The sequence below is a fragment of the Rosa chinensis genome, chromosome 1, assembly GCF_002994745.2.
Source record: "Rosa chinensis cultivar Old Blush chromosome 1, RchiOBHm-V2, whole genome shotgun sequence".
Lineage (NCBI taxonomy): Eukaryota > Viridiplantae > Streptophyta > Magnoliopsida > Rosales > Rosaceae > Rosa > Rosa chinensis.
In genome coordinates this window covers 64,139,549-64,163,562 of record NC_037088.1, presented here as the reverse complement: position 1 = coordinate 64,163,562, position 24,014 = coordinate 64,139,549, and the positions used below count along the sequence as shown (strand labels likewise).

The 24,014-nt window shown below is 38.3% G+C and overlaps 7 protein-coding genes across 8 annotated transcripts; 4 read left to right on the top strand and 3 right to left on the bottom strand.

Moving 5' to 3' along the window:
- Positions 1-5,449: 5,449 nt before the first annotated feature.
- LOC112176197 lies at positions 5,450-7,754 on the top strand. 2 transcript variants are annotated; one of them, XM_024314048.2, is made up of 2 exons: positions 5,450-5,931; positions 6,635-7,754. In XM_024314048.2, the coding sequence occupies exons 1-2, from the start codon at positions 5,857-5,859 to the stop codon at positions 7,529-7,531; spliced, it is 972 nt and encodes a 323-aa protein (XP_024169816.1). In that variant the 5' UTR covers positions 5,450-5,856; the 3' UTR covers positions 7,532-7,754. The 2 variants fall into 2 exon arrangements, with proteins under 2 accessions (XP_024169816.1, XP_024169951.1); XM_024314183.2 differs by having other exon boundaries at positions 5,487-5,931; positions 6,641-7,754.
- Positions 7,755-8,302: 548 nt separating this feature from the next.
- Positions 8,303-9,535, bottom strand: LOC112176376. The gene has a single exon (XM_040508251.1). It carries the CDS (start codon positions 9,533-9,535, stop codon positions 8,303-8,305), a length of 1,233 nt encoding a protein of 410 aa, XP_040364185.1.
- Positions 9,536-11,856: 2,321 nt separating this feature from the next.
- On the bottom strand, positions 11,857-13,200 carry LOC112172084. The gene has a single exon (XM_024309263.1). It carries the CDS (start codon positions 13,198-13,200, stop codon positions 11,857-11,859), a length of 1,344 nt encoding a protein of 447 aa, XP_024165031.1.
- Positions 13,201-13,417: 217 nt separating this feature from the next.
- Positions 13,418-14,068, top strand: LOC112164209 (chromosome transmission fidelity protein 8 homolog). The gene is made up of 2 exons (XM_024300457.2): positions 13,418-13,790; positions 13,881-14,068. The coding sequence occupies exons 1-2, from the start codon at positions 13,451-13,453 to the stop codon at positions 13,928-13,930; spliced, it is 390 nt and encodes a 129-aa protein (XP_024156225.1). The 5' UTR covers positions 13,418-13,450; the 3' UTR covers positions 13,931-14,068.
- Positions 14,069-14,115: 47 nt separating this feature from the next.
- On the bottom strand, positions 14,116-16,782 carry LOC112174514 (ADP-ribosylation factor-related protein 1). The gene is made up of 7 exons (XM_024312299.2): positions 16,632-16,782; positions 15,821-16,006; positions 15,556-15,696; positions 15,317-15,425; positions 15,141-15,202; positions 14,633-14,736; positions 14,116-14,445 (listed from the first exon to the last, which is right to left on the bottom strand). Exons 2-7 carry the CDS (start codon positions 15,911-15,913, stop codon positions 14,343-14,345), a joined length of 612 nt encoding a protein of 203 aa, XP_024168067.1. The 5' UTR covers positions 15,914-16,006; positions 16,632-16,782; the 3' UTR covers positions 14,116-14,342.
- A 1,205-nt stretch (positions 16,783-17,987) lies between these two features.
- LOC112195081 (protein phosphatase inhibitor 2) lies at positions 17,988-20,459 on the top strand. The gene is made up of 5 exons (XM_024335435.2): positions 17,988-18,122; positions 18,524-18,548; positions 18,758-18,888; positions 19,164-19,343; positions 20,000-20,459. The coding sequence occupies exons 2-5, from the start codon at positions 18,544-18,546 to the stop codon at positions 20,191-20,193; spliced, it is 510 nt and encodes a 169-aa protein (XP_024191203.1). The 5' UTR covers positions 17,988-18,122; positions 18,524-18,543; the 3' UTR covers positions 20,194-20,459.
- Positions 20,460-23,049: 2,590 nt separating this feature from the next.
- LOC112197084 (3-hexulose-6-phosphate isomerase) lies at positions 23,050-23,796 on the top strand. The gene has a single exon (XM_024337649.2). It carries the CDS (start codon positions 23,050-23,052, stop codon positions 23,659-23,661), a length of 612 nt encoding a protein of 203 aa, XP_024193417.1. The 3' UTR covers positions 23,662-23,796.
- Positions 23,797-24,014: the final 218 nt, after the last annotated feature.

Here is a 24,014-nt window from a genome sequence, read left to right as displayed (position 1 = left end):
TTCTAAATGTAACTTAGAATCCATATTTTTCTTTTCCTCGGATTTAAGAACCATGGATATATGGAGTGATTAAAATTTAGTTTTTTCCTAATAACTTGGGGAGCTTATTGGAGATAATGTTGATTAAGAAAATTTATAGGCTTGAATTGCTGTCCCACAAAAATTTTGGTGTGTCATGTGGCTTCTATCTAACCGCCTCTCTCTTCTTGTCAAACCCTCGCCGGCTTCCGGTCTTCCAATCGTTGCTCGTTAGGAAGTGGCCTTGGTCTGACTTTCCTTTGGACCTTTGGGCTGCTATTTAGTTGGTTGTTTTTACTTTCTAATAATTTCCCACTGTTTTAAGGAGTTAAATATGCACTTTTGTGTTTTGGTGTGCATATTTACTATGTCATAGTGTTAAAATAGTTGATAGGCTTTTATTTATTTTTTTAATTTTTGCAATTTTTTTTAAGTGAGTATGGAATTGTTGAATAAGTTGACCTAATCTATGTATTGTTGTGGTACCAATACAAACTTTTTATTTGTCCATTGTCGACAGAAGGAGGATAATTACATATGGCTTTAGATAAATGATAACTACTCGATATGGTTTTTATTAAAAAATAGGCTTGATTGCTATAACTACAGAACAATGAGGCAATGGAAATAATGTTAAAAAATTAATTTAACGAGGTTAGACCAAAATCCATGTCTACATCCTTTGAGAGTTTTCAACTTCACTATGAGAGAAATACACAAGTACATGAAGTAGTGTTAAGTTTATACACAACCTAAAAAACCTAGTTCATACCCAACCTGAAACACATTATTTTATTGCTAAAGATGCTTTAAGAAAAATTATTCGAAAAGTAGTTAAAAAATTTGTAATTAATGCAATAAAATAATATGTTGCGAGTAATAAGTGCAAAGAAAAAAAGAGCAAAAGTGATTCCTTTAGACCATCCATATTTGGTTCAATGATTTTAAGCTAGGGAAAGGGAAAGTGGTTACCTTCCCATATTTAGCCATGTTTGTTTCCCGGAAAGTGGGCATTGGGAAAGGAAATACTTTCATTTCCTGCGTTTGGGGACAGCCAAGGAAGGGAAACACTTTCCCAAATGAAAGGAAAAAGTGGAGGAAATTTGGTTCCCCCCCCTCCGGAAACACTTTCCCAAAGGAAAGGAAAGTGATTCCTTTCCTTTCCAGTCAACCAAACACTTTCCCAAATATGGTTCCTCTTGCAAGGAAAAATGAATCCTTCCATTCTGTTGAGGAACTATTTTCCTTTCTCATTTCCCAACATTAATTACACTTTCTTAGGCTAAAATAATCATATAACAAATAAATACCAATTTCTTTCCATTATATTATTAGTTATTGATTCAATTCCGTACTTTTACCAAACATATTAATAAGAATCTTACATTCCCTTCCCTGTGAAAATATATAGGAACCACTAGTTTTTGTTTAGGCAACTCGCAATTAGTCTGTTGAAATTACTCGCTCAATCACCTTATAAATAAACCTATAATCAAGCCTGCTAAGACATACAAAAATTCTTTATACTCACTTTACATTGTTCTTCTATACCATGAGAATTCGGAATTCCTAAACTCTCTCTGGTCTTTGTGTGCATTCTTGTCATTCTGACTCTGGCTTGTGTTTCTAGCTGCCGGTGGACATCAGCTGGTCCAGTACAGAAGAAGTTCAAGAATCAAAACCTAAACCGAGAGTAAGATTCAAGTATTCTTTTGAACATAGGCGTCTTATTGCTTGTTCGCATTCTGAAGTATATGGAGACAAGAAGGAGATGTACTCGGTAGCCGACCAAACTAGTCTAAGAACTATGTGATGCATATAGAGTTACATAATCCGCAGGTTTCTCATCTGAATCTGGATTGTGTGAACCCAAACGCGGTTGGACGGTTGGTTCGCAAAGTAAGACATGATAGAACAAATGCTATATACTACTAATATCTACCAAATGGTCCTGAACTCCTGATATCTCAGCATCATGTGTACTCCTATACCATCATAAATCAGCTTCTTTCATCAATTACTTGGCTTTTTGTTTCAACATTGTCCTTTCCGATGGGGATTAGTTTCTATTAATTTATAAATTTATGTTTTGTTTTTTAAATCAGGCCAAGCAATTATTAGAAAATTGGTGTACAGGCATTGTGATGATATAATTGATTGATTGTCATTTTGGATCTTTCTCACCAGAGGGGTTGCGTACTCCAAAGAATTAAAAATTGAGAAGACAATACAGAAGGGTGTGTTAGCTTCTAATCCTTCCCTTATAAACAAACCTCTAATGCTCAATCCTGGTAGTACATACAATTAAACAACTCCTTTTACATAAACTTCTATCTACCAAAGTTTTTAAGCCATGAGAATTTCTAAACTCTCTCCTGTGTTTATGAGCATTCTTGTCATTCTAGCTCTAGTTAATGTTTCTAGTAGCCGGCGGCACATAAGCTGGTGCTGTACTAGCAGTGAAGAAGTTCAAGAAATGAAACCTAAACTGAGAGTAAGAGCCAGGTTTTCTTTCGAATTCAGACGTCTTAGTGCTGGCTTGCATCCTGCAGGGTTTCGATGCAAGAAGATGAACAAGATAAGTACTGTTGCTCATCAAGCTGTCCCTGGTGGACCAAACCCTCTTCACAATTAAGTGGATTTTCCAGGAAACATGTTCTGCTTTCTACTCAACTTTGAAGGCTGAGAAATAATAGAGTGGTTTATGATGAGAACAGAAGGGGAAAAGGTCAAAATTAAGCATGCTCTACCGAAGATCTTGAAGAAACTTTCTCTACTTTGTTCCTTTGATGAAGCAATTAGTGGTTTTGTATGCTATAGAATCGTACTGTACGTGATAAATTAAACATGTAAAAGTTAATACCTTTTTAGAGTTTCTGATCCTTTTGCATCTATCACAAAGCTAGCTGTTGGTTTTTAGCCTGCAATATGGTGATTGAGCTTCTCTTGTTAATTATGTAAATTATGATCTTGATCCATAGCTAATAAAACCAAAACCGCTCCGTTGAATCACGATGTTACCCAATTTTTGGATGAACATTTGATTATATGCTAGAAGAAAACGAATTAATCTCAAAGCTTCAGATTCATTGCCAATTGTGGCAAGAATTTTCTATAATGAATGTGATGGGTACCTAACAAAGACTTTAGCTCAAGTACTGCTTTCAAGACTTCATAGTCGTACGGCTAATACCTTCAATTGTCTTCTTCTTCTTCCTTCTCGGTCAAGATTCCAAACTACATAGTAAGCTAGCCTGCCTCGTCACTTGCAATTGATATATCACCTCCAAACTGTAGCTTAGTCAACTGCAAAATTAGTTGATTATACACACATTTCAGAAAACACGGAATAGGTCAAATCGATCTCACACATTCATGCATTTCCGTGTTAGAATACTGGAGCATGCAGCATATATGATTGCTGACAACCATGCATGAGTTTGGCTGTAATCAAGTAAAAAAAGATTTAAAAAAAAAAATCTCAGTTTGTTATAAACTATAAAGTCAACCTTTTGCTTAGTCCAAAATGTAACTTGAAATTGAACAATTACAATTTATATTTAGCACAAAAACCGTTGTTACAAACAGAGCAAGTAATTAGAGATATTAAGTATTTCATATTTCTTGTTAAATAGATTTATTATGTGAATCTAATGAATATATAGGAATATAGCTTAATAATCAAGCAGTAAGATATCAGAATATATCGTAGTGATTACATAGATTATTGTGATACAACTACCTTATATGGACAGGCAATGTATTATGATGTTTCACTATAAATACTAGGTCAAAGAGAGTCTTTGAACACACTTGATCCATGTGTGAGTGCAATATATGTGTTTATGTTTATAAGGAGCCATTCAGAAGAGGACGTCCGCAAAACAGAAAAAGTGCGGATGTCTATCCTCAGGTCTCGATCAATCAAGCGTCATTGGTGGCGCTGCGGTTGCCGGTGCCTAACCAGGCCTCGATGTCGAGCCTCTACTTGCCGTTGGACTTGTTGATGAAGAGTTCGAAGTCGATCTTGATTGGGCTTGAGGTTTCGGGTGAGGTCGTTGCCTAGAACGACTTCAACCTCGATCAACTGAGTCTTCGCCTTGATAGTGACGCAGTCCGAGATGCCCATATATGGTCTCCGTCCGGCAATAGCAGCCCCGCCATCGAGGCCTGAGGATGGACATCCGCACTTTTGCATCTGTGCGGACGTCCGCTTCTGATCCGGCCTGTACGTTTATATGCAATTGTATATGTGCTTCAGACTCACTTACACAAAAGTGATGTAGGTCAAAGCAAATGATGTAGGTCAAAGCCTTATAATCCTATCCTAATGAGCTAACTACACATGGTGGCCAGCTTATTTGCAGAAAACGACTTCTACCAAACCCCAAAGTCAACTTGGTTTTGTCATTTCGACGTGGGATCGATATTTCATACACATACATAACATATGTACACTGAAGGAAGCCTGCAGCTCTCTCCATTATTTAAACAGCTAGACTTTCAAGCAGGCAGAGCCAAAAGCCAAGAACTAAGAGCCAGCATTCTTTGATTTTTGAGATCATTTGAGTTTGATTTCTATCATACTTCTAATGATGAAGGCTCAAAAGTGCTTAATCTCAACTCTCGTTGTTGCCATTGTCTTCCTAGCAATAATTCAAAGCTCCGATTGTCGACCTATTAGTACTGCTACTGCTCAAGCATCCAATACAGAGCAAAGGTCGAGTTACAGCAACAGGTATGCTCCAATGTTCCTAAGCGCCATGGAGTCCATCAGAAGGAACAAGATCAACCTGAGTCACGCAGTTTCGCGCCGAATGGTCCCCGCAGGACCCAATCCGCTTCACAATTGACTTGAAGCAGTTTAAAAGTTCCAATGTGGTGTTTTCAGTTCATGGCAGATCAGAGAGGCACAGATTATATATATTGTACTTGAAACTTGATATATACTAGTTTGAGTTGTACTTCGTGGAAATGCACCAAGTTTTGTTTCTTTGTAAACTATACATGTATAACACAGTGTTGGAGATTTCCAAGTTTTGTTTTGGCCAGAATCAATGACATAAGTTTTGGCATTCCATGAAATTTTGTAAGTTCTCTATGGCACAAGTATATTGCCTATAAGAATCCTAGCTAGTCAATCAGGGGTCTGTTTTTTTTTTTTTTTTTTTTTTTTGGATACGAAAAGACTTACAACACAAGATTAAAAAATGCTGAAGGAGGCAACTGGTAAACCCAAGATCAATCTGAACGGATGGAACGAACCAACTTTACTAAGGAATCAGCTGCAAAATTAGCTTCAGGAAAGATGTACTTGAAAGAGATAGCTTCAAAAATGAGGAAATGGCTAGTCAGTCAGGGTAGTAAAATCTAAATACACAAGAGTTCAAGGGTCCTTTAGAAAAATCCTTCTCATTTTTGCCACGTGTCATTAAGTGGTTGGATGTGTTAGATCAACTCCATCTTCTTGAACCAGACTAGTGGAATCTCCCTAACCAGATAAGTGCAGAATCCCATGTTCCCCAGTTCAGCTGCTCCTTTTAACATCATGTGCTCAAATCATTGTACCAGAGGTCAAATCAGTCTTCTAACAAAAAATGGGAGGGCAGTTTCGTACCAAAAGCACAAATTTATCAAGGCGCAGTTTGAAACAAGAACAACATAGTATTATAACCCAAGAACTCCCTGGGCTTTAAAACCAGTTTCAGGAAACACGTGGGTCTCAAACGACTTTTGTGTCCTAGTTCTCTGTACTTGAGGTTTTGAATCACGGGAGCGCAAAGACACTGAGGCTCATATTGCGGCGGTTGTCGGTCGGAAAACTCGGTTTCCGGTGAGATGAAGGAGAAATCGCAGTACCCAACTGGTTTGGCCGGGGAGGGCAAAGCTAGAAATGACGGCAGAAGAGACGAGGTACATAATTAAAGGCTTCTGCTTTCGTCAATCTTATCAAGTTCAGAGTGTTTGAGGGTCATAGGCTCATAGGTTTACAATTTCTAGGGTGGTTTAAGTAGTTATTCACTTGAAAGATCAAGTCTTTTGGCTCTTTAGAAATGGATTTGGTAAAGAACTTGTTTTTTAGCTTGTAAATGTTGGGCTGTGCTTTTGGTGTTTCTTCTGGGTTGTGAATGTTATGTTTACTAGAAAGAATGAATATTCTGGGAGGTAAAATTTCAGAAATATGCCAAAAGAAAAAAGAAGCTTGATTTGTGTTGGATTGCACAAGGTGAAACATAAAGACTGAAACCCAAAAACAAAATGGTTGTCAAACAGGCCCTTAATGTTTCCGTAGGTGCTTTCTTATGTACCATCTTGCTTTGTATACCAGTTTTTCAAATTAGAGAATTTTAAGATTTGTAGGGTTTATTTTGGAAGTACTGTTCTGCATCGAAGTATTTACCTTGCTTGACATTCTACGACTTTTCTAGTGCTTAAAAGTCTTCAATTTGATTATTTAGTGGCATATGCTACGAAAAGTTATTTACTTATGAATGTTTAATCAGTGTGGGTTCAGCTTAGCTTTCTCTGTTCTTGATTTGATTAGCTGCAGTGTGGTACCCATGTTTACTTTTTCATTAATATCTTTTCTCTGTCTGGATTGTCTGATGTTACCAAGAAGCAGAAATTAGAAGTGGGTAGAGCGATTGAACAGGTTAGATACAAACGAAGCTCGAACTTGGATGAGATAATGAAAGATGGAGCAAGTGCGTCCCTTACTGAACATGCTCCTGAATCAAGCAGCTTAAATTTGCCAGAAGCCAAAGGTCCAAAGCAAAAAGTACAGGATGGTCATTCTACCAAAACCAAATGCATTTCTGTTCTTGCAGGTCAAGGCACTCAAGATGAACAGTCTCCAGGAGGTGGGAATGCAAAACATGAAAGTGAAAAGATCCAGCGGCTGTCCAAATCCAAGAAGAAGAAAGATCTTAACTTGCCTCGTCGTGCTTCTAAGCGACTAGCTGGTATTGAAGTTGATACAGTGCCAGAACTGAAAGCAAGCACTCGAGCACGTCGAGTTGGCAGCAAACAGTCGGATAATTCGGCTGGTTGTACATTCCAACAGCCAGAAAAGCAAGATTTTGCTTCTGTTGTTCAGGAAGAGCATGATAAGGCTGAAGAGAAGCCTGGAGTTCCTCCGGATTCGCCTCTTGCTGATTTCTTCACAGATCCATGCATTGCATTTGCAATAAAGACTCTAAAGGATCATTCGGGGAACGGAGAAACAGATATGAGCTATGAGAAGCAGGAATGCAATGTATTTCCGCCTCCAGGCAACTTGGTTAAACAAGAAAAACATGATGGCATAGTTGGAACTGGTGAGAAGTCGGGATCATCCATTACTGAACCGCCTTTCGGGAGTTCATGGCCGGACCCCTGCATTGAATTTGCTATAAAGACTCTCACTGGTGCAATCCCACTCGAGTATGACCCGCATATCGAGGAGTACTTCCAGAAGCAACTTGGTTCATCACAACAACACAAGGACAATCTTTTGCAAAAAGAGATTGCCTGACCAAAGGTTTCTGCAATGTTTAACTCCCCATGTGTGTTTTCAAGTTTAGCTTTAGAGTCTGTATTAGCATAGCGTTATGTGCAATCTAATTTGTTCTTAATACTGATTGTTTGGCCTTTGATTAATCTAACGCTCCAAATGATGTAGAAGACACTGTTAGCAGCAACCTTTTAAGGTTTTTCCTTCTGTTTATGTTTACATTTGACCAGTAGTACTTCCAGTATATCATCATGGGTTTTTCTTCTATTTATGTTTACATTTGAGCTCATGCGTAGATCAACTTGTTCAATTAGCAAGAAAAGAAGTTTTCTGCTCTGGTGTTTTCTTCTACTAGTTTCCCTTTCGTATAAAGATCTATAAGAGGGAATATTCTCCATTATTTGTGTAAGGATTGATTAGAATGAACTTTCACCATCCAAATTTGTTCGCACAGAGGATTAATAGAGAACTCATCCTAAATATGAACTGGAATGAAGGGAAGATCGATAAAAGGGAGTATTTTCCTGTAGTTTTCCTTTATTCGTATTCATGAAATATGATTCTCCTTGGTGGCCAATTAGCAGGCATCAATGTATGAGTTGATCACTTTGAATGGCAAACAAGTCAATAACAGAGATAAACATTCACAAGAGCACCTCAAACATATTCCAAAACTTCATATAGTGAAGACAAAAAACTTGATGCAGAATTAGGTTCCGCTAATCCATATTTGTTAAGAATGAAGAACTCATCCTACCATGAACCAGAACGACGGGTAGCTAGCAGAGTCCATTAAACGGCCGGTGGTATAATCCAAAAAGCGGGTGGTAGCAGCTTACTGTCAAAGGAATATTTTGGGTAATATTGGCTAATAGTTCCATCCTCTAAATGGAAGATGCCCATATCAACTTTTACTTCAATATTCTTGTCGAGGACTTGTAGTCCGCCGTAGTTATCTAAATATAGGCAAAAATTTATCGAATCATCTGTAAAGTAAATCGAATTTGGTTGACACGATCCTGAAGAGCTTGAAGCCAATAAAGATATTGAATGACTGTCACCAACAAACAAAGCCTCGTCTCCAATGCTCTTTATCTCAACATGCTCCACAATGGATCCATTGAGCACCATCTTATATACCCTAAAATTCTCGGTCACATGGCCTTCGTCTAAACTCTTTAATGTTGTAAATCTTAAAATATACAACAAGTCTCCCTTGATTGATTCCACAAGATAGGCTCGTTCAGCTCGTTGTGATAAATTTTGAAATGGTGTGCATAACTTTTCCAAGTACATTTGTTGTTTGCTTTTGTAATCGAACACCGCAATTATTCCGCAACAATTATCAGCCATATAGATTTGGCCCCTGTAAAATATAGCATCAGTAAATTTGCAATGTTCAAACTCTGCGAGGTACGGTTTGCATTCGATATGATACCAATCTTGTCTTCCTTTGATGAAATCCAAGGAGTCATGATCAGATAAAGCTACAACCACATAATTGTCTTGATTCAAAGTCGGATCTTCGGACAAGATAACTTTTGGGATACCCCAGCCATAGATTTCCAATGGAGGGAAACGCTGCAACATTGCAGTTGTGAAGGGGTTGACGAGAGTTATAATCACTTCCCTTCTAAACTCATCCATGTCTATCATGGCCACCCAACCATGACCACATCCACGATAGTATCTGCTACATCCACGTCTTGGTTTACTTACTGATGGGAGCAGAAGACTCTGCACATGGCTGTAGATTCTTCGTTCCAAAATGCTGTACAGTAATCCTTGGTGCTTTGGTCGTCTGTTCTTCTTTCCATAACGCCATTCCTGACGTGATTCATCGTAGTCGCTAGGGACTAGAAGCATGGGGAGCACCTTTCGCTCACACCATCGCTTATAGGCTCTTGAAAGACGACCCCATTCTTTACAAACTACCCCGAAACTAACACGGTCGATGGGTTCCAACAATTTATCAAGAACCAAAAACACCACGTCCAGATCAAGACATTCCCATTGATGATGCATTGAATCTGAATCTTTGAGTACCTCACTAGCTCTTATGTGTGGTAAGCCTTGTTGGAGCCTAGGGTTTATTGTAGATACCACCCTAGCGAATTTGGTATGCATCTTTAATTTCGGTTTAAATGCAATTCTAAAACATTATCTACATATACAAGACTCTAGGAAATCAAGAATTCTTGCGTTTCAGGAAATCACAATCTCTAATTTCTGTTTCAAAACCTGCACGTTATAGGAATTTGTTTTTCCTCCTACCTTCTCCTGTGAATGGGCTGAAAGTGTTGAAGGCCGAGACAGAAATGAGCCCAGCCCAAACGATTTTCTCTTCCCTATGCTATACAAACTCTCACAGGTGCAATCCCTCCCGAGTATGACCCGCATATCGAGGGGTACTTCCAGAAGCAATTTAGTTCACCACAACAACACAAGGACAATCTCTTGCAGAAAGAGATTGCCTGACCAAAGTTTTCTGCAATGTGAACTCGCCGTGTGTGTTTTCGAGTTTAGCTGTAGTCGATTTTCTCTTCCCTATGCTATACAAACTCTCACAGGTGCAATCCCTCCCGAGTATGACCCGCATATCGAGGGGTACTTCCAGAAGCAATTTAGTTCACCACAACAACACAAGGACAATCTCTTGCAGAAAGAGATTGCCTGACCAAAGTTTTCTGCAATGTGAACTCGCCGTGTGTGTTTTCGAGTTTAGCTGTAGTGTTTATCTATTGAGTGATAGAGTAATAATTGAGTGATAGAGTAATAATTGAGTGACTAAAGTGATATATTTGAAAGTTGAGTGACTAAAGTTATTAAGTGATAGAGTAATAGTTTAATGATTAAAGTGATATATTTGAAAGTTGAGTAACTGAAATGTCGAATGAGTCATAATTGAGTGACCATTTGTGAATTTTTTCCTTTTTATAATGAATGAAGTTAATATTTGTTAATTGCTTGTTAAACCACATAATTAATTCGCTAAGGTAACAATGGTGGTTGTCATTCACTTAGGTATATGTCTAGGCAGTCCCGTTCACCTGGTCACTAGCTGACCAGGGATTATATGGTCAGTGACCATCCGATTGAAATCGGACGGTAGACAGTTCTCTAACTTTTTAAAAGATAAAAGTTGTCAACCGTCCGATTGAAATCGGACGGTCACTGACCATATAATCATTGGTCAGCTAGTGACCAGGGGAACATCGCTGTATGTCTAGGTTCATTCTTTGGCTATCTATGCTTGCAAGATAAGTTTTAGCACTTTGCAACTGAATTTGGTGGAGCACCTATAATGCTGGCTGTGATCCATGTGCCTTTTTTTTATTCGTTGGGAAGGAGGAAGATCGATAAAAGATTAAAAGGCATTATTTTCTATAGAAAATTACAAACAAGTGTCATTTTGAAACTTATATTAGCCATAAGGCCACCTAAATTGTTTTGTGCAAATAAGGCCACTTGCCTCTTTAAATTATTTTTTCTTTGTCCATTTTACCCTTCTACCTAAGAAAACTAACCGCCTGGTTTCTTTATCAACCTAACGTACGACCTGAACTGCAAGAGGTCTCATCATTCCAAGCACAGGGTTTAGAGTTTAGGGTTTAGGGTTTTATTTTAGGGTTACCTTCGGTTTCTTTATCAACCTAAGGTACGACCTGAACGGCGAGAGGTCTCAGCGTTCCAAGCACAGGGTTTAGGGTTTTATTTTAGGGTTTAGGGTTTAGGGTTTAGGGTTTTATTTTAGGGTTTCGGGTTTAGGGTAGGGTAGGGTTTAGGGTTTAGGGTTTTATTTTTGTTGGGTTTAGGGTAGGGTTTAGGGTTAGGGTAGGGTTTAGGGTTTTTATTTTTGTTGGGTTTAGGGTTTAGGGTTTAGGGTATAAATGATGATTGTTAATTTTTTACTCTAATGGCATTTATGTAAATATATTAATTTTTATATCCAAAATTTAATACATTTTTTATTCTAGTGGCCTTATGAGGGAAAAAAATAGTTGGTGGCCTTATGGCTAAAAGAACATTCAAATATGCACTTATATGTAATTAACCCTATTTTCTATTAGTTTTCCTTGATTCTTATCATGAAATATGATTTTCCTCGGTGACCAATTAGTAGGCATCAATATATGAGTTAATGAAATTGATTGGCAAGAAATCAAGAACAGAGATAAACAATTAAACATTCACAATGAGAATAATTCAAACATATTCCAAAACTTCATATAGTGAAAATATAAAACTTGATACAGAATTAGGTTCCACTAATCCATATTTGTTCAACTGAGAATAGAGAACTCACCCTACTATCGTTCTGGTTCACGGCTAGCTAGCAGAGTCCACTAAACGGCCGGTGGTATGATCCAAAAAGCGGGTGGTAGCAGGTCATCGTCAAAACATTTTAGGTAATATCGGCTAATAGTTCCATCCTCTAAATGAAAGATACCCATATCAGCTCGTACCTGATATTCGTCCTCGTCATCGTCCTGGTAGCATTTTATTGTGATGACTCGTCGTATATAGCTATTTAAATATTTGGAAAAATTTATCGAATCATCTGTGAAGTGAATTGAATTTGGTTGACACCCTGAAGAGCTTGAAGCCAAAAAAGATAGTGAATGACTGTCACCAACAAACAGAGCCTCATCTCCAATGCTCTTTACCTCAACATGCTCCACAGTGCTTCCATTGAGCACCACCTTAAAAACCCTAAAACTCTCGGTCAGATCACTATAATACCCTGACGTTGTTAACCGTCGAATATAGAATATGTCTCCATTGATTGATTCCACAAGATATGCCCGTTCGGATTCATCTCGTGCAGCAGGTGGCGGTGGTGTGTATATCTTTTCCAAGTATACTTGTTGTTTGCTTTTATAATCAAACACCGCAATTATCCCGTAATAACTATCAGCCATGTAGATTTGGCCTCCGTAAAATATAGCATCAGTAAAATTGTAATCATCAGGCTCTGCGAGGTATGGTCTGCAATCGATATGATACCAACCTTGTCTTCCTTTGATGAAATCCATGGAGGCACAATCATCAGCGAAAGCTACAACCACGTAATGGTCTGGATTCGAAGTCGGATCTTCGGACAAGATAACTTTTGGGATACCCGAGTTATAGAGTTTCAGAGGAGGTAAAGACGGCAATATTACTGTTGTGAAAGGGTTGACGAGAGTTATAGTCGTTTCAGTTCCAAATATCACATCCGTGTCTATCATGGCCACCCAACCATGCCCACATCCACGATAGTATCTGCTATATCCAGTTTCTGGTTCTGGTTCATCTACTGATGGGAGCATAATACTCTGCACACGGCGGTAGGTTCTTCGTTTCGAAACACTGTACAGTAATCCTCGGTACATAATAGTCTCTTGTGATAGTCGTGAGTTCTTCATTCCGTAGTAGTGATGGTTGTCTGCAGGGATTCGGAGCATGGGAAGCACCTTTGGCTTACACAATCGCCTATAGGCTCTTGCAAGACGACCCCATTCTTTGCAAACCACACCGAAACTAGCCCGGTCGATGGATTCCAATAACTTATCAAGAACCAAACAAGCCACGTCCAGATCAAGACACTCCCATTGATGATGTATTGAATCTGAACCCGTGAGTACCTCACTAGCTCTAATGTGTTGTTGGAGGCTAGGGTTTACCACCCTATTGAAGTTGGTATGCATTTTAATTTTGATCTCAATGCCAATCTGAAACATTATCTATATATACATATATATAACCCGAGCAAATCACGAATTCTTGCGTCTCCTACTTTTCACCTGTGAGTGGGCTGAGAGCATTGAGGCCCAAGGCAGACATGAGCCCAGCCCAAATTATTTTCTGAGCGGGAGTTGTTGGCGCCAAATATTTCCATGGTATATAAAGCTGATGAAAAGTAGTGTAGGCGCCGTTTGAGATTTCAAAGAGGGAAGAATGCAGATTCGGGTGAAGTGCAGTTGTGGAGAGAATTGTCCAGAATGGGCCATGGTTGAGTTACAAGGAATGGTTGAAGTTCAGCCCCAGTTCAAAGATCGTCTCCAGAATCTGAAGATTGGCCTCCTCTGCCGCCCTTCCTCGCCGGAAACCTACACATTCACCGTCGGGTATCATGAACTGACCGGGACGAAGCTGCCGCTGAAGAAGCCGCTCTTGGTGTTGAACAAAGTCGAGGATGCCGGTGAGGAGGGTAGTTCGGGGAGGGTGGAATTGGAAGTCATTGGAATCATACGCCACCGGATTCTGTTCAAGACCAGACCTAAGGCCCTTATTTCCAGTAAGCTTTCGATTCCGTTCTGTTTGTTTTGGCACTTGACTTGTTTGTAGATTACGTTTAGGTGACATTGGTTTTCTTTGTTTTGCAAAGAAGCACAGCCTACAGCGAAGGAAAGAGCTACTCTTGCATCAAGCAAATAGCAGAATTACAAGCAGAGCGCCATGGACTACTGGAAAAGCTTCCATCTCAAATATTTTCATGTATTTTGTGCGCTTCTTGTTGCAAAGAAGCAAGCTTTGAGTTTTGTTTCTATATAAAATGACAATATTGATTAATGTCTAAATTGTAATCTTCCATTCTGCTTGATCTAAACAGGATATGCCAAAATTTGTAACCACGTACTAAAGTGATAAATTAAGTGTTATCTTACAATCTGAACTTCAAGTTGAGAAGGAAAAACAACAAGCACTAGAGGCTGGCTGACTATGAAAAGATTTGATATTCGACTTTGAATCATGTAGTAAATAATCAAAACTCCGGACCAATGATTTATTTACAGAAGGTTTACAAAAGCAGGGATAGACAACTGCACGAGCTCTCAACGTTTTGATTCTAAGCAGAGGCTGGGCCTCCTGCACGAGCTCTCAACGTTTCAGTTCTCTTGCTTCTCTCCATTACCTCCACCAACCACTCTACACTTTCTTTAATCCCCATCCTGCAGCATTCAAGTTTCACACTATGAGTCTATGCAATTTATATACTCTGTGCATCTCAGTGCTGGGACCTAAGATTCTTTTTATAAACGATACAGAAGTTATGGTGCAACCACACTGGTCCATTCCCATATCACTACTTTTTGGGAGCAAATAAAGAGTCAGCAAAGCTGGAAATGATACACTTACCCGTCATATGCTGAAACAGCTTCAAACATGTAAACTCTTTCATCCAACTTTTTAAGATCTAGATATCGAGCAAGTTCCTCGGATGATACAGCATCATTAAGATCCTAAATGACAGAGGAATAACAAACAGTATTGGTGACATCACACATAAAACTATATCCATATACTGAAAGGAATGCAACAGAATCCACAACAAGGTATACCTATAATATGTTAAAGAAAAGAGATATAATCCACAACATGGTACGATTCCTATATGTTAAAAGAATGAGATAGAATCCACAGCACGGTACAATACTCTATAGTTGAGTACTTATCACTGGCCAATATTTACCAAGAACCTAAGAACATAGACTGTGTAAGTGTGCACCATTACAAGAAAAAAGATAACTTCAGAAATATTATGGTTGCATGACTTAGGACACAAATAAATCCAACATGCTGAATACACTTAAGATTAGGTTGTTTATGATTGATTATGCATCATATGATAATGTTCTTTGCTCACCTGCTTATTGGCCAATATCAACAGAGGAGCTCCTTGCAGATCCTCGTGCCGAAGAACTTTTTCTGGTTTAACAAGTTGAAGATATTAGTATTGGCATGTCTTATATATGTAACAGCTATATTACCACAGGAAAACAAAGTTCCAGCACAATATTCACCAATTTGAACATCACCTACCCAATGCAGACTTTGAATCTTCAAAACGTGATGGGCAAGTAGCATCAATTACATAGACCACAGCATGCGCTTCTTCATAATATTTCTCCCAGATTAAGCGAAGACCAGGCTGACAGAAATAACAAGCGGAAATGATCGTAAAAACTCATCTTCAAAAAGAAAACTGATGCACATAAAAGGGTTGGATCTACAACAGTTGGAGTGTAATTACAGTCATGAGTCATGTAATAATCACACACCTGACCTCCCAGGTCCCAGAACACAAGTTTAGTATTTGAAACTTCGATACGACCAATATTAAGTCCCACAGTTGGAACAATTCGATCAGGAGGAAGACCTTCCAAATTTGAGTAAACTGATTTCAACTTCTCCAGCAAAGTCTACGGATAAAAATCAGACTAAGAATTACAACTAATGATTCTGAAAATGTGTTTAAAGAAGATAAAATTCACCAATTGAGTCAATAAAGTATGTAAACGAACAGAAGATGTGAAAGTGCATTACCGTTTTCCCAGCCTTGTCAATTCCAAGAATGAGTACATGAAACTCCGTCTTGCTAAACATATACTTCCAGAGTCCATAAAACAACGAAAACATTTCTCTCTTGTTTATATCACCTCCAGTGCAAAAGAAAGAAGCTCACAGTATCACACTTTGCTCACAGTATCAAACTATACCACACTTTGCTACCTTAACCAGAACAAAAATGATCAACATTAGTATAAATTAGAAACACATACATATGACTACTCAATACAAACTTAACATACACTCACAACACTTATCAATCGAGGTTAGCTGTCCTCATCAATCGAGGTTACATCTATGTTTCTCATCAATCATCAAATCCCAACTCTTTATTCACCTACTTATCATCAAATCCACACAAATCCTCATTTCTCATCACACCCATTTCAATCAAACTAACCCCTCCCTTCTTTAGTAATTCAATCACAAAGTTCCAATCTTTAAACTAGATCTACAATGCCACAATGCATTACAAAATCAATGACCAAGAGCAGAATAAACAACATAATCAAAAAACAAAAGAGGGATCTCCCACCTCCCATCAACATCTATAATTCAGTAAAACCCAGATAGCTATACGATAACAAAAACTCAATATAAGCCAGACCCAATTTTCTTTCCGCAATAAAATTCACACCCACAACCACAAAAGACACAGATCAAGAAAAAAAAAATTCCCGGGTATAATTTACATTCCAGATGAAAGCAAAGTTGGATCCGTATAGCATATTTAACCGAACCCTACAGATACACAACAATTATAAATAAGAATCCTGGAAATTCTTACCTTTGAGGGATGCTTGGTGATGGGTTTAACTGCTGCTAGTCTCTATTATTAGCTCTTGGGCTCCCTAAGCTTCGTGTCAAAAGCTCCAAACACTCTTCTAAATATTTTCCTATTTTACGATTCTGTTTTCGGCCTGCACGATTTTTTTTTTCTTTCCCGTATTGCCCCCGTGGACGTGGAGTTCCCGTAATCCCGTATTACGGGTCAATTGGATGGTTATTAACTTCCGAGAGCGACACGAGATTTGCACGGACTTAATCGGGTTGAATCGAAACGGTTAAAATTAAATTCACTCTTCTAATATCTGATTGATACAAAGAGATCTCGAGTTAAAGTTTCTAACCTACAAATAACAAATGCAGACAGTAGTTGATCGTATCTAGTTTTATATGATTCAGATTTATAGTTTAATGAAAACTGTGAAGTTCTTTTCAAAAAAAAAAAAAATTGTGAAGTTATGTAAATCATTTTATATTTTTATGTTAAGATTTATTATCTTAAACTAGAATGGATTAAATCGGCCAATGCAATCAATTCATCAAGATTCTAACGATAAATTCCGTTCAACACCCCATCACTTGTTTTGTTTTTTAGAAGAGAACTTTTATTGATAACAAATCATATAGATACATCCTTTTGAAGTACATCGAAGAGTCATTGTGGCCCATCCTCTACCCAACTTGAAATGCATGAAACAAAAGCGCGTTTTTAGCTAAAGCATGCGCTGCCTGATTACATTTCCAAGAGCAATAATTACATAGAACAGAAGAAAATAGAGAAAACATGTTCTTCACCTCCTCAATTAACATTCCTTCCGCATACCAATCATCCATTGCCTTACCAAGATCATTGACGACTGATAGAGCATCCGATTCTAGGATAAGATGAGAAGTGTGGAAACCTGATTGGTATAGCACCTGCAGACCCATAGCTGAAGCATAAGTCTCCGCTACCTGGACACCAAATCTGTCTCGAAAACCCTTAGAAACAGCTATCATGAGTTCACCCCTTTCATTGCTAAGCACCGCTCCCATACCTTTAACGCCATGTAACTCATCTAACGCAGCATCCACATTCAACTTGAGGAACGGGAAATTTGGTTCAACCCATCTATGTAGAACAACCACTGAATTTGAATGATGAGGAGCCTGAATGTGTGTTGAAATCCACTCAGCTATTGAGGCTTGGACTTGGGAGAAGAGAACAGTAGCAGGGAGGTACTTACTTTGAAAAATTTAAACTCAGAATCTTAAATTTTACTTTACGAGTGCCAACTGAAAATCGTTAAACACAACTCAAACCCAATGACATGTCATTGTTGTTGACTCGTTTCAAGAGCACTAGGTGGAAATTTGAATTCACGATATATCGAGGGTGATTTGGTAAAACCAGAAAATCATAAAAGGAGAAGGAAGTTCTTCTCTTTTGTGAAAAAAAAAAAACACAAACGCGCAGGGCTTCATCATATTCTTCTTCTCCGGAGGCACTGAGGTACCAAAAAATTCCATTTTCCGATTTATTTTTCTGCCTTTAATTCGAATTCCGGCTGTTTAATTTTCCTCTCCGATTACCGGAAAATGAAAGTTCGATCTTGTTAACCATATCGAGTATTCGAATTCTGCGGAGTTTTATTTCAGTTAGGGTTTCAATGTGCTGTTGATTTGTGGCTTTATTTGCTTCGTGCGTGTGTTTGTTTAGTGGATTATGGAATATTTTTAAGCTGTTGATCTATTGCTGAGAAATGGGAATGAAAAGTTGTGTTCTTTTTTTGTGGAATTTAGGTTTTTGTTTGAGGACTTATGAATGTGATTCTTGTGAATTCTTTTGCTTTTTGTTGATAATTTTAGAGAATTCAAACTTATTGAGTTGCCTGTGGTGCTTTTTTTTTGCAGAGATTGGCTGTTTTAGCAGAATGAGGTAATTTAGCATTTCTTGTTTTGATGTTAAGAAGGACTTGGTGTTGTTCGTAACTTTCGATTAAATTTGTTGTGTATCGTATTTTTAAGACTGGATATTAGAAAGATTTGGTGCTGTAAGGCATTGCATTTATGGTTGTTTGTCATGTTATGAAAGCTTGTGTATGTTTGGATATACTGATTTTAGAGTTTTTTTTTCTTCTGAATCAGTAACCGAGGCCGAGTTAGATGGGATGAGGAGAATCTGGGAGAAATTGAAGCAAATAAACCTGTAAGGCAGAAAATTACTGAGCCGAAGACGCCGTATCACCCCATGCAAACTGATGATGAAGATGATGAGGGTAGGTCGATTTGCTTTATGAGGAGGCGTTTCAGAGTTATATGCTTGTACTATGAAGTTTTTGTCAACTTTCCCTTTCAAGTAAAATTTTGCTCTATATGTGAAAGATAAGGTAGTCTTGACTAGTTCACTCTGATGGATATTTCTTTTTCATGTGGAAATGTATGATTCATAGTTGTTTTTCAATCCTTTAGGAAAAAGGATTTATCATTTTGAATACTTGTTTTCAGAAAAAAGGGACGACTTATCATTTTGATGACACTGTACTCTTTCCAGGATCTCTGTCTCCTATACGGCGGAGTCGGTTTGATGAATGTATTGGTGACGCAGTGCATGCAGAAGCGATACGTTCTGCTTTGAGTGATGTGGCATCATCAAGTACAAAGAAGACCACGAGATCTACTGGCTGGACATCATCCGAGGATGAAGCTGATGCTATGGATCAAGATGGTGAAGGTGTTCATTTATTCCTTTTTCAACCTTTCAACCTACTTAACTCTTTTGATCGTCATTCATTACAACTTTTCACTACATTTATTTGGAGTAACATGATTGCTTATTATACCTTAGCCAGCCTACTTGTGTATTAGACATTTATAATTGAGAAATGCTCTGGTTATTGTTTAAAACATCCCATTTTTGCATGCTTGCTTCCTCAAGTTTTATTTTATGTCCTTAGAAATGTGTATTTGTCGATGTAGAAGGTATATATGTAGGTTAGCAGATGTCATTTTTGTGCTAGAAAGAAACACAGCTCTATTGGTAGATGGATTTTGTTTAAGTGGCATCATCTTCCAATGTTACTTGGTGTAGGACAGCAGAGATTAGATTCCTGATTATACCTGGAGATTAGTTGTTGTCTTTATGTTCTTAATGTTTATGAGTTGTTATCCATGGTGCTTAGTCCTCCTCTGGTTTCCGTCTTTCCTTATGCACAATTGTTATCCATGGTGCTTGTTATCCCTAAACAGTTCAGAAAAGACACATAGGGATCTTATCACATCCTTTTTTCTCATGTCAGTAAGATTTATACCATGTAGAATTAGTACTCATATGCTACCAACTCTACACTGACCTGTGGTGTGTGACTGTTCCACCATTGATTTTGCCAGATTCAGACAAAAGTGGCAGAAGTTTCAGGGAGCATAGAAAAGCTCATTATGATGAATTCCAGAAAGTAAAAGAACTCAGACGGAAAGGTTCCCTTCTCGATGATGAAGATGAGGACGAGGATGTTGAGATGAACAAGGTAAAGAGATCCGATCCCCCTTCATCTTCAGGTGCAGCCAACCCTAATGGAGCTTAGAGCACCAAGCCAAGCATAATGGAGCTTAGATGAAGCCGAGATAAGACTGTTTTTAATCAAGCCAAGCTAAGACTATGGTTGATATATCACTGACATTCGATTACAGTTTCTGGGATGACTATACAGAATGCTCAAATGATTGCAGTGACTGCTATTTGTATTATTCATCAATATGCTTTTTGTTTGTAAATAGTTCACTTTGTTTCTGTCTCGATAACAATGTTGCTTAAAACTCTTGATGCAAAAGACCCTTTTTAATAGTTTGAGTTTATGGTCTTTTTCACTTATGACTAATGATGAAAATTTGTTGCAGTATGTGTACGTTAACCAAGGTGAAAATTAGACGTTTAGGTTTATTTTCTCAAATAAAAATAAAGTAATCAAATAATAATAAGAGAAAATAACTTGAATAGTAAGGAAGCCTAAAGTTTCAAGAGAGCCGAATAGACCACAAATATTAAGGCCCCTTCTCCAAGCATCTCTATATAAATAATAATCACCAGTGAAAACCTCAAAAACCCTCGATCTTGTTCTGGGTTTTCTCTTCTTAATCTTCTTTGAAAACATGGATAGCTATCGAAGTATGTTTACTCAGAGAAACTGCTTTGTCTCTATTTGTATCTATATGTTTATATTATGTTGTATACTTAGGTCTTCTTTATATTACAGATTATACAGCTCTCTAATTTCCAGATAATTAAATCATAAGACTCTCTTGTTAAATTGCGTCTTGTCTTTTTATCCTTTATTCCATTCTATTATGTTAGTTTTCGGTAGATTTCTATGTCCTGGATTCATAGAATAGTGTGTGTGACTCTTTATTGTTCTTATCAGATTGGGCAGGATTGCCTATTTGCCTATCCACCTGTTGGATTCCATTATAGGCAGATTAGAGTCATTATCAGACTAGTTTCGGTTCAGTGGTTTGTATGCCATGGTATAATGTAGCCAAGGAGCTAAGATGTTGTCAACTTATAATCGTCCTCCACTGCTGTTAATATCTACTAACAAAGAAGATACATGGAATGTATACAGCGTCAGCAATAATAAGGTTCTAGATTTGCAATTAAATTTGCCGAATAAGCGATTTTTGGGGTCTTCAAAAGGATGGTTGATAGCTGTGGAGGAGAACTTTGTAGTGACCCTGATAAACCCCTTCTCGAGGGTTACAGGAAGGAGAGGGAGAAAGAAAATTCGATGATTCGCCTTCCTCCACTTGCTGGTTTTATCTTAGAAGCTATTATGCTCCTAGACAAGCTGAGTATTACCACTATAATTACGTCTTCAGGGCTACAATTTCAGCAGATCCAATATTAAATGCAGATGATTGCACTGCTGTAGTAATATATGAGGAACAATGCAGATTGGCTTTCATTAGACCAAGTAAAGATGCAACTCGGACATATCTAAGCTGTGGCGGAATTTATGATATAGCCTACTTTCAAGACAAAATTTATGCCGTTACTGAGGGGAGGAAGCTTTATTCATTTGATAGTGCCCAATCCAGTTCTGAGGTAGAATGTATTTCTGGGGGCATAATACCAAGGGATATTGTGAGACCATATCTAGTGGATTTGAATGAGACAGAACTGCTGCTGGTTCAGAGGTATATTGGTTTCGTAGATCAAGAACGTGTGACAAGAAAATTTGAAATTTTGAAGGGATCCATCTCCCAAGAATGATATCAGATTATGGAGGTACACAACTCTCATATGCTTTTCATCCAGGCACTCCACAGAATGTCTCCCTTTCTGATATTATGTCTATTATTTTTAGGGTTTATATCTTCCATTTGCTGGATGGAATTTGATTGAATTAGATTCACATTTTGATTGAAAATACCTCGAGTTGGTGCCAAATTCCGTATATTACACTCATGACCACAATCATCAGGGTGATCAGGATTTCAGAGCTGGTGAAGTGGTGAACATTGTGATTTTGGTATGTATAATGTCCAAACTAAATACCTTGCTGCTAATAGCCTTCTCAAGAGTAGCGCGGAGCAACATGCCATGTGGATTATACCAACTTTTTAGCTGTAAAAGGTTGCTTCTTAATCTGTCAACTTCACTAATTCAAACCATTTAGATATATTTAACTGAACGATATAATTAGTTTTAATCATGATTTCAGTTCACTACATGCCTTTAGTTCGAAGAATCAAATTTGGTTGCTCATCTGTAATTGATATCTGTGCTCCTAGTTGTATTTCATTTTTGTGTCTGGGCTTCTGGTTTTGTTTTGTTCCTTTATAATGAGAGCTATGTTCTCCTGTTTATTCTTCCAGTTGTCCCTGCTATCAGAATCAAACCTTTCATCTTCCTATTTCCAAAACAAAACCTATTCCTTTCGCGCTCAAACTAGTTCATCAATTTCTTTATAACTAAAGAAAGAAAGACGAACCGTTGGATTTGATTAGATGAAGATTTCCGTTTTCTTTTGATAATATTTAACCCATAAAGTGATTTACATCAACTTAATGGAATTTAATTTAAGCCAGACACTTTATGTGTCATGAACGTTCAATTGTAACTTTTGTGTTGCCGACACACAATGATAGAATGACTACTATTTTTATTAGGGTCTTTTCCTATTGTTTATAAGAAAACTCATAATGGAGCAAGAAATATTTACACAGACTATTATGCTTTGTATGAGTTTTCTTGTAAACAAGGATAAAAGTCACTCTTAAATCTGCACCCCAAAACACAAAAACAGAAAGGGCCAAAAAAAAAACAAAACAAAGAAAATAGAAAAAAGACAACTGCTGACGTGTCACTCTGGCATACTCTGTTTGTCAACACCTGCAAATATAAATATATAATAGACAGTATCTTATCCTTGAGACTCAGAGCAATGGCTTCACAGTCCCAAACCTCGTCAATGGCTTCACTTGCCTCCCAAATTTGCAGCCACATAGCCTCTATCTTCTCAAAACCTACCCACCCTCACCCACCGGTCTTAGACCTCTTAGTCGCTGAGCTATCTTCCACCGCCGCCCAAAACGGCAGCGTTTTCCTCTACGGCGTGGGAAGAGAAGGCCTAATGATGAAGGCCCTCTGCATGCGTCTAGCCCACCTCGGCTTCTCAGCACACTTAGTCTTCGACATGACAACTCCTCCCATAACAACCAACGACCTCCTCATCGCCTCCGCCGGGCCCGGTGGCTTCTCCACCGTCGATGCCATATGCTCGGTTGCGCGATCGCACGGTGGTCGAGTCTTGCTGCTGACGGCTCAGCCGGAGACGGGGTCGTGTGTGGCCCATGCTAGCGTGGTGGGTTATGTGCCGGCACAGACTATGGCGGATGACGGTGGGGATGCGGCGGAGTCTAGGGCGTTGCTTCCGATGGGGAGTGTGTATGAGGGTGCCTTGTTTGTGTTGTTTGAGATGGTGGTTTATAGGTTAGGTGAGGTTTTGGGTCAGAGCCCTGAGGCCATAAGAGCGCGCCACACCAATCTTGAATGAGGTCACATTGGTCGGAGCCAAGAAAGACAAGAAAAGTTGGCTTGGCTTGGGAATGTTGTGAACCCACTATGGACTTTGTAAATAAAAGGGTTCATAACAATAAACAACTTTGTATTGCTTTTTGTTGAGTGATTTTATACCTTCTGTTTTTTTTTAATCAAACGAGAGATCAGGTGATATTATCTCTTCAGATACAAATAATGTAGGGCACAAGTCTCACTTTCGATCCTAGAAGAGAGCGGTTTGTCATACTTTGGAAAACCACCGCCCGTTTCCTTATTTTTTTATTTATTAATAACAAAACAAAGAAAATACAACCTAAAGAAGGGGAGACATAAATCTTACCCCAATAA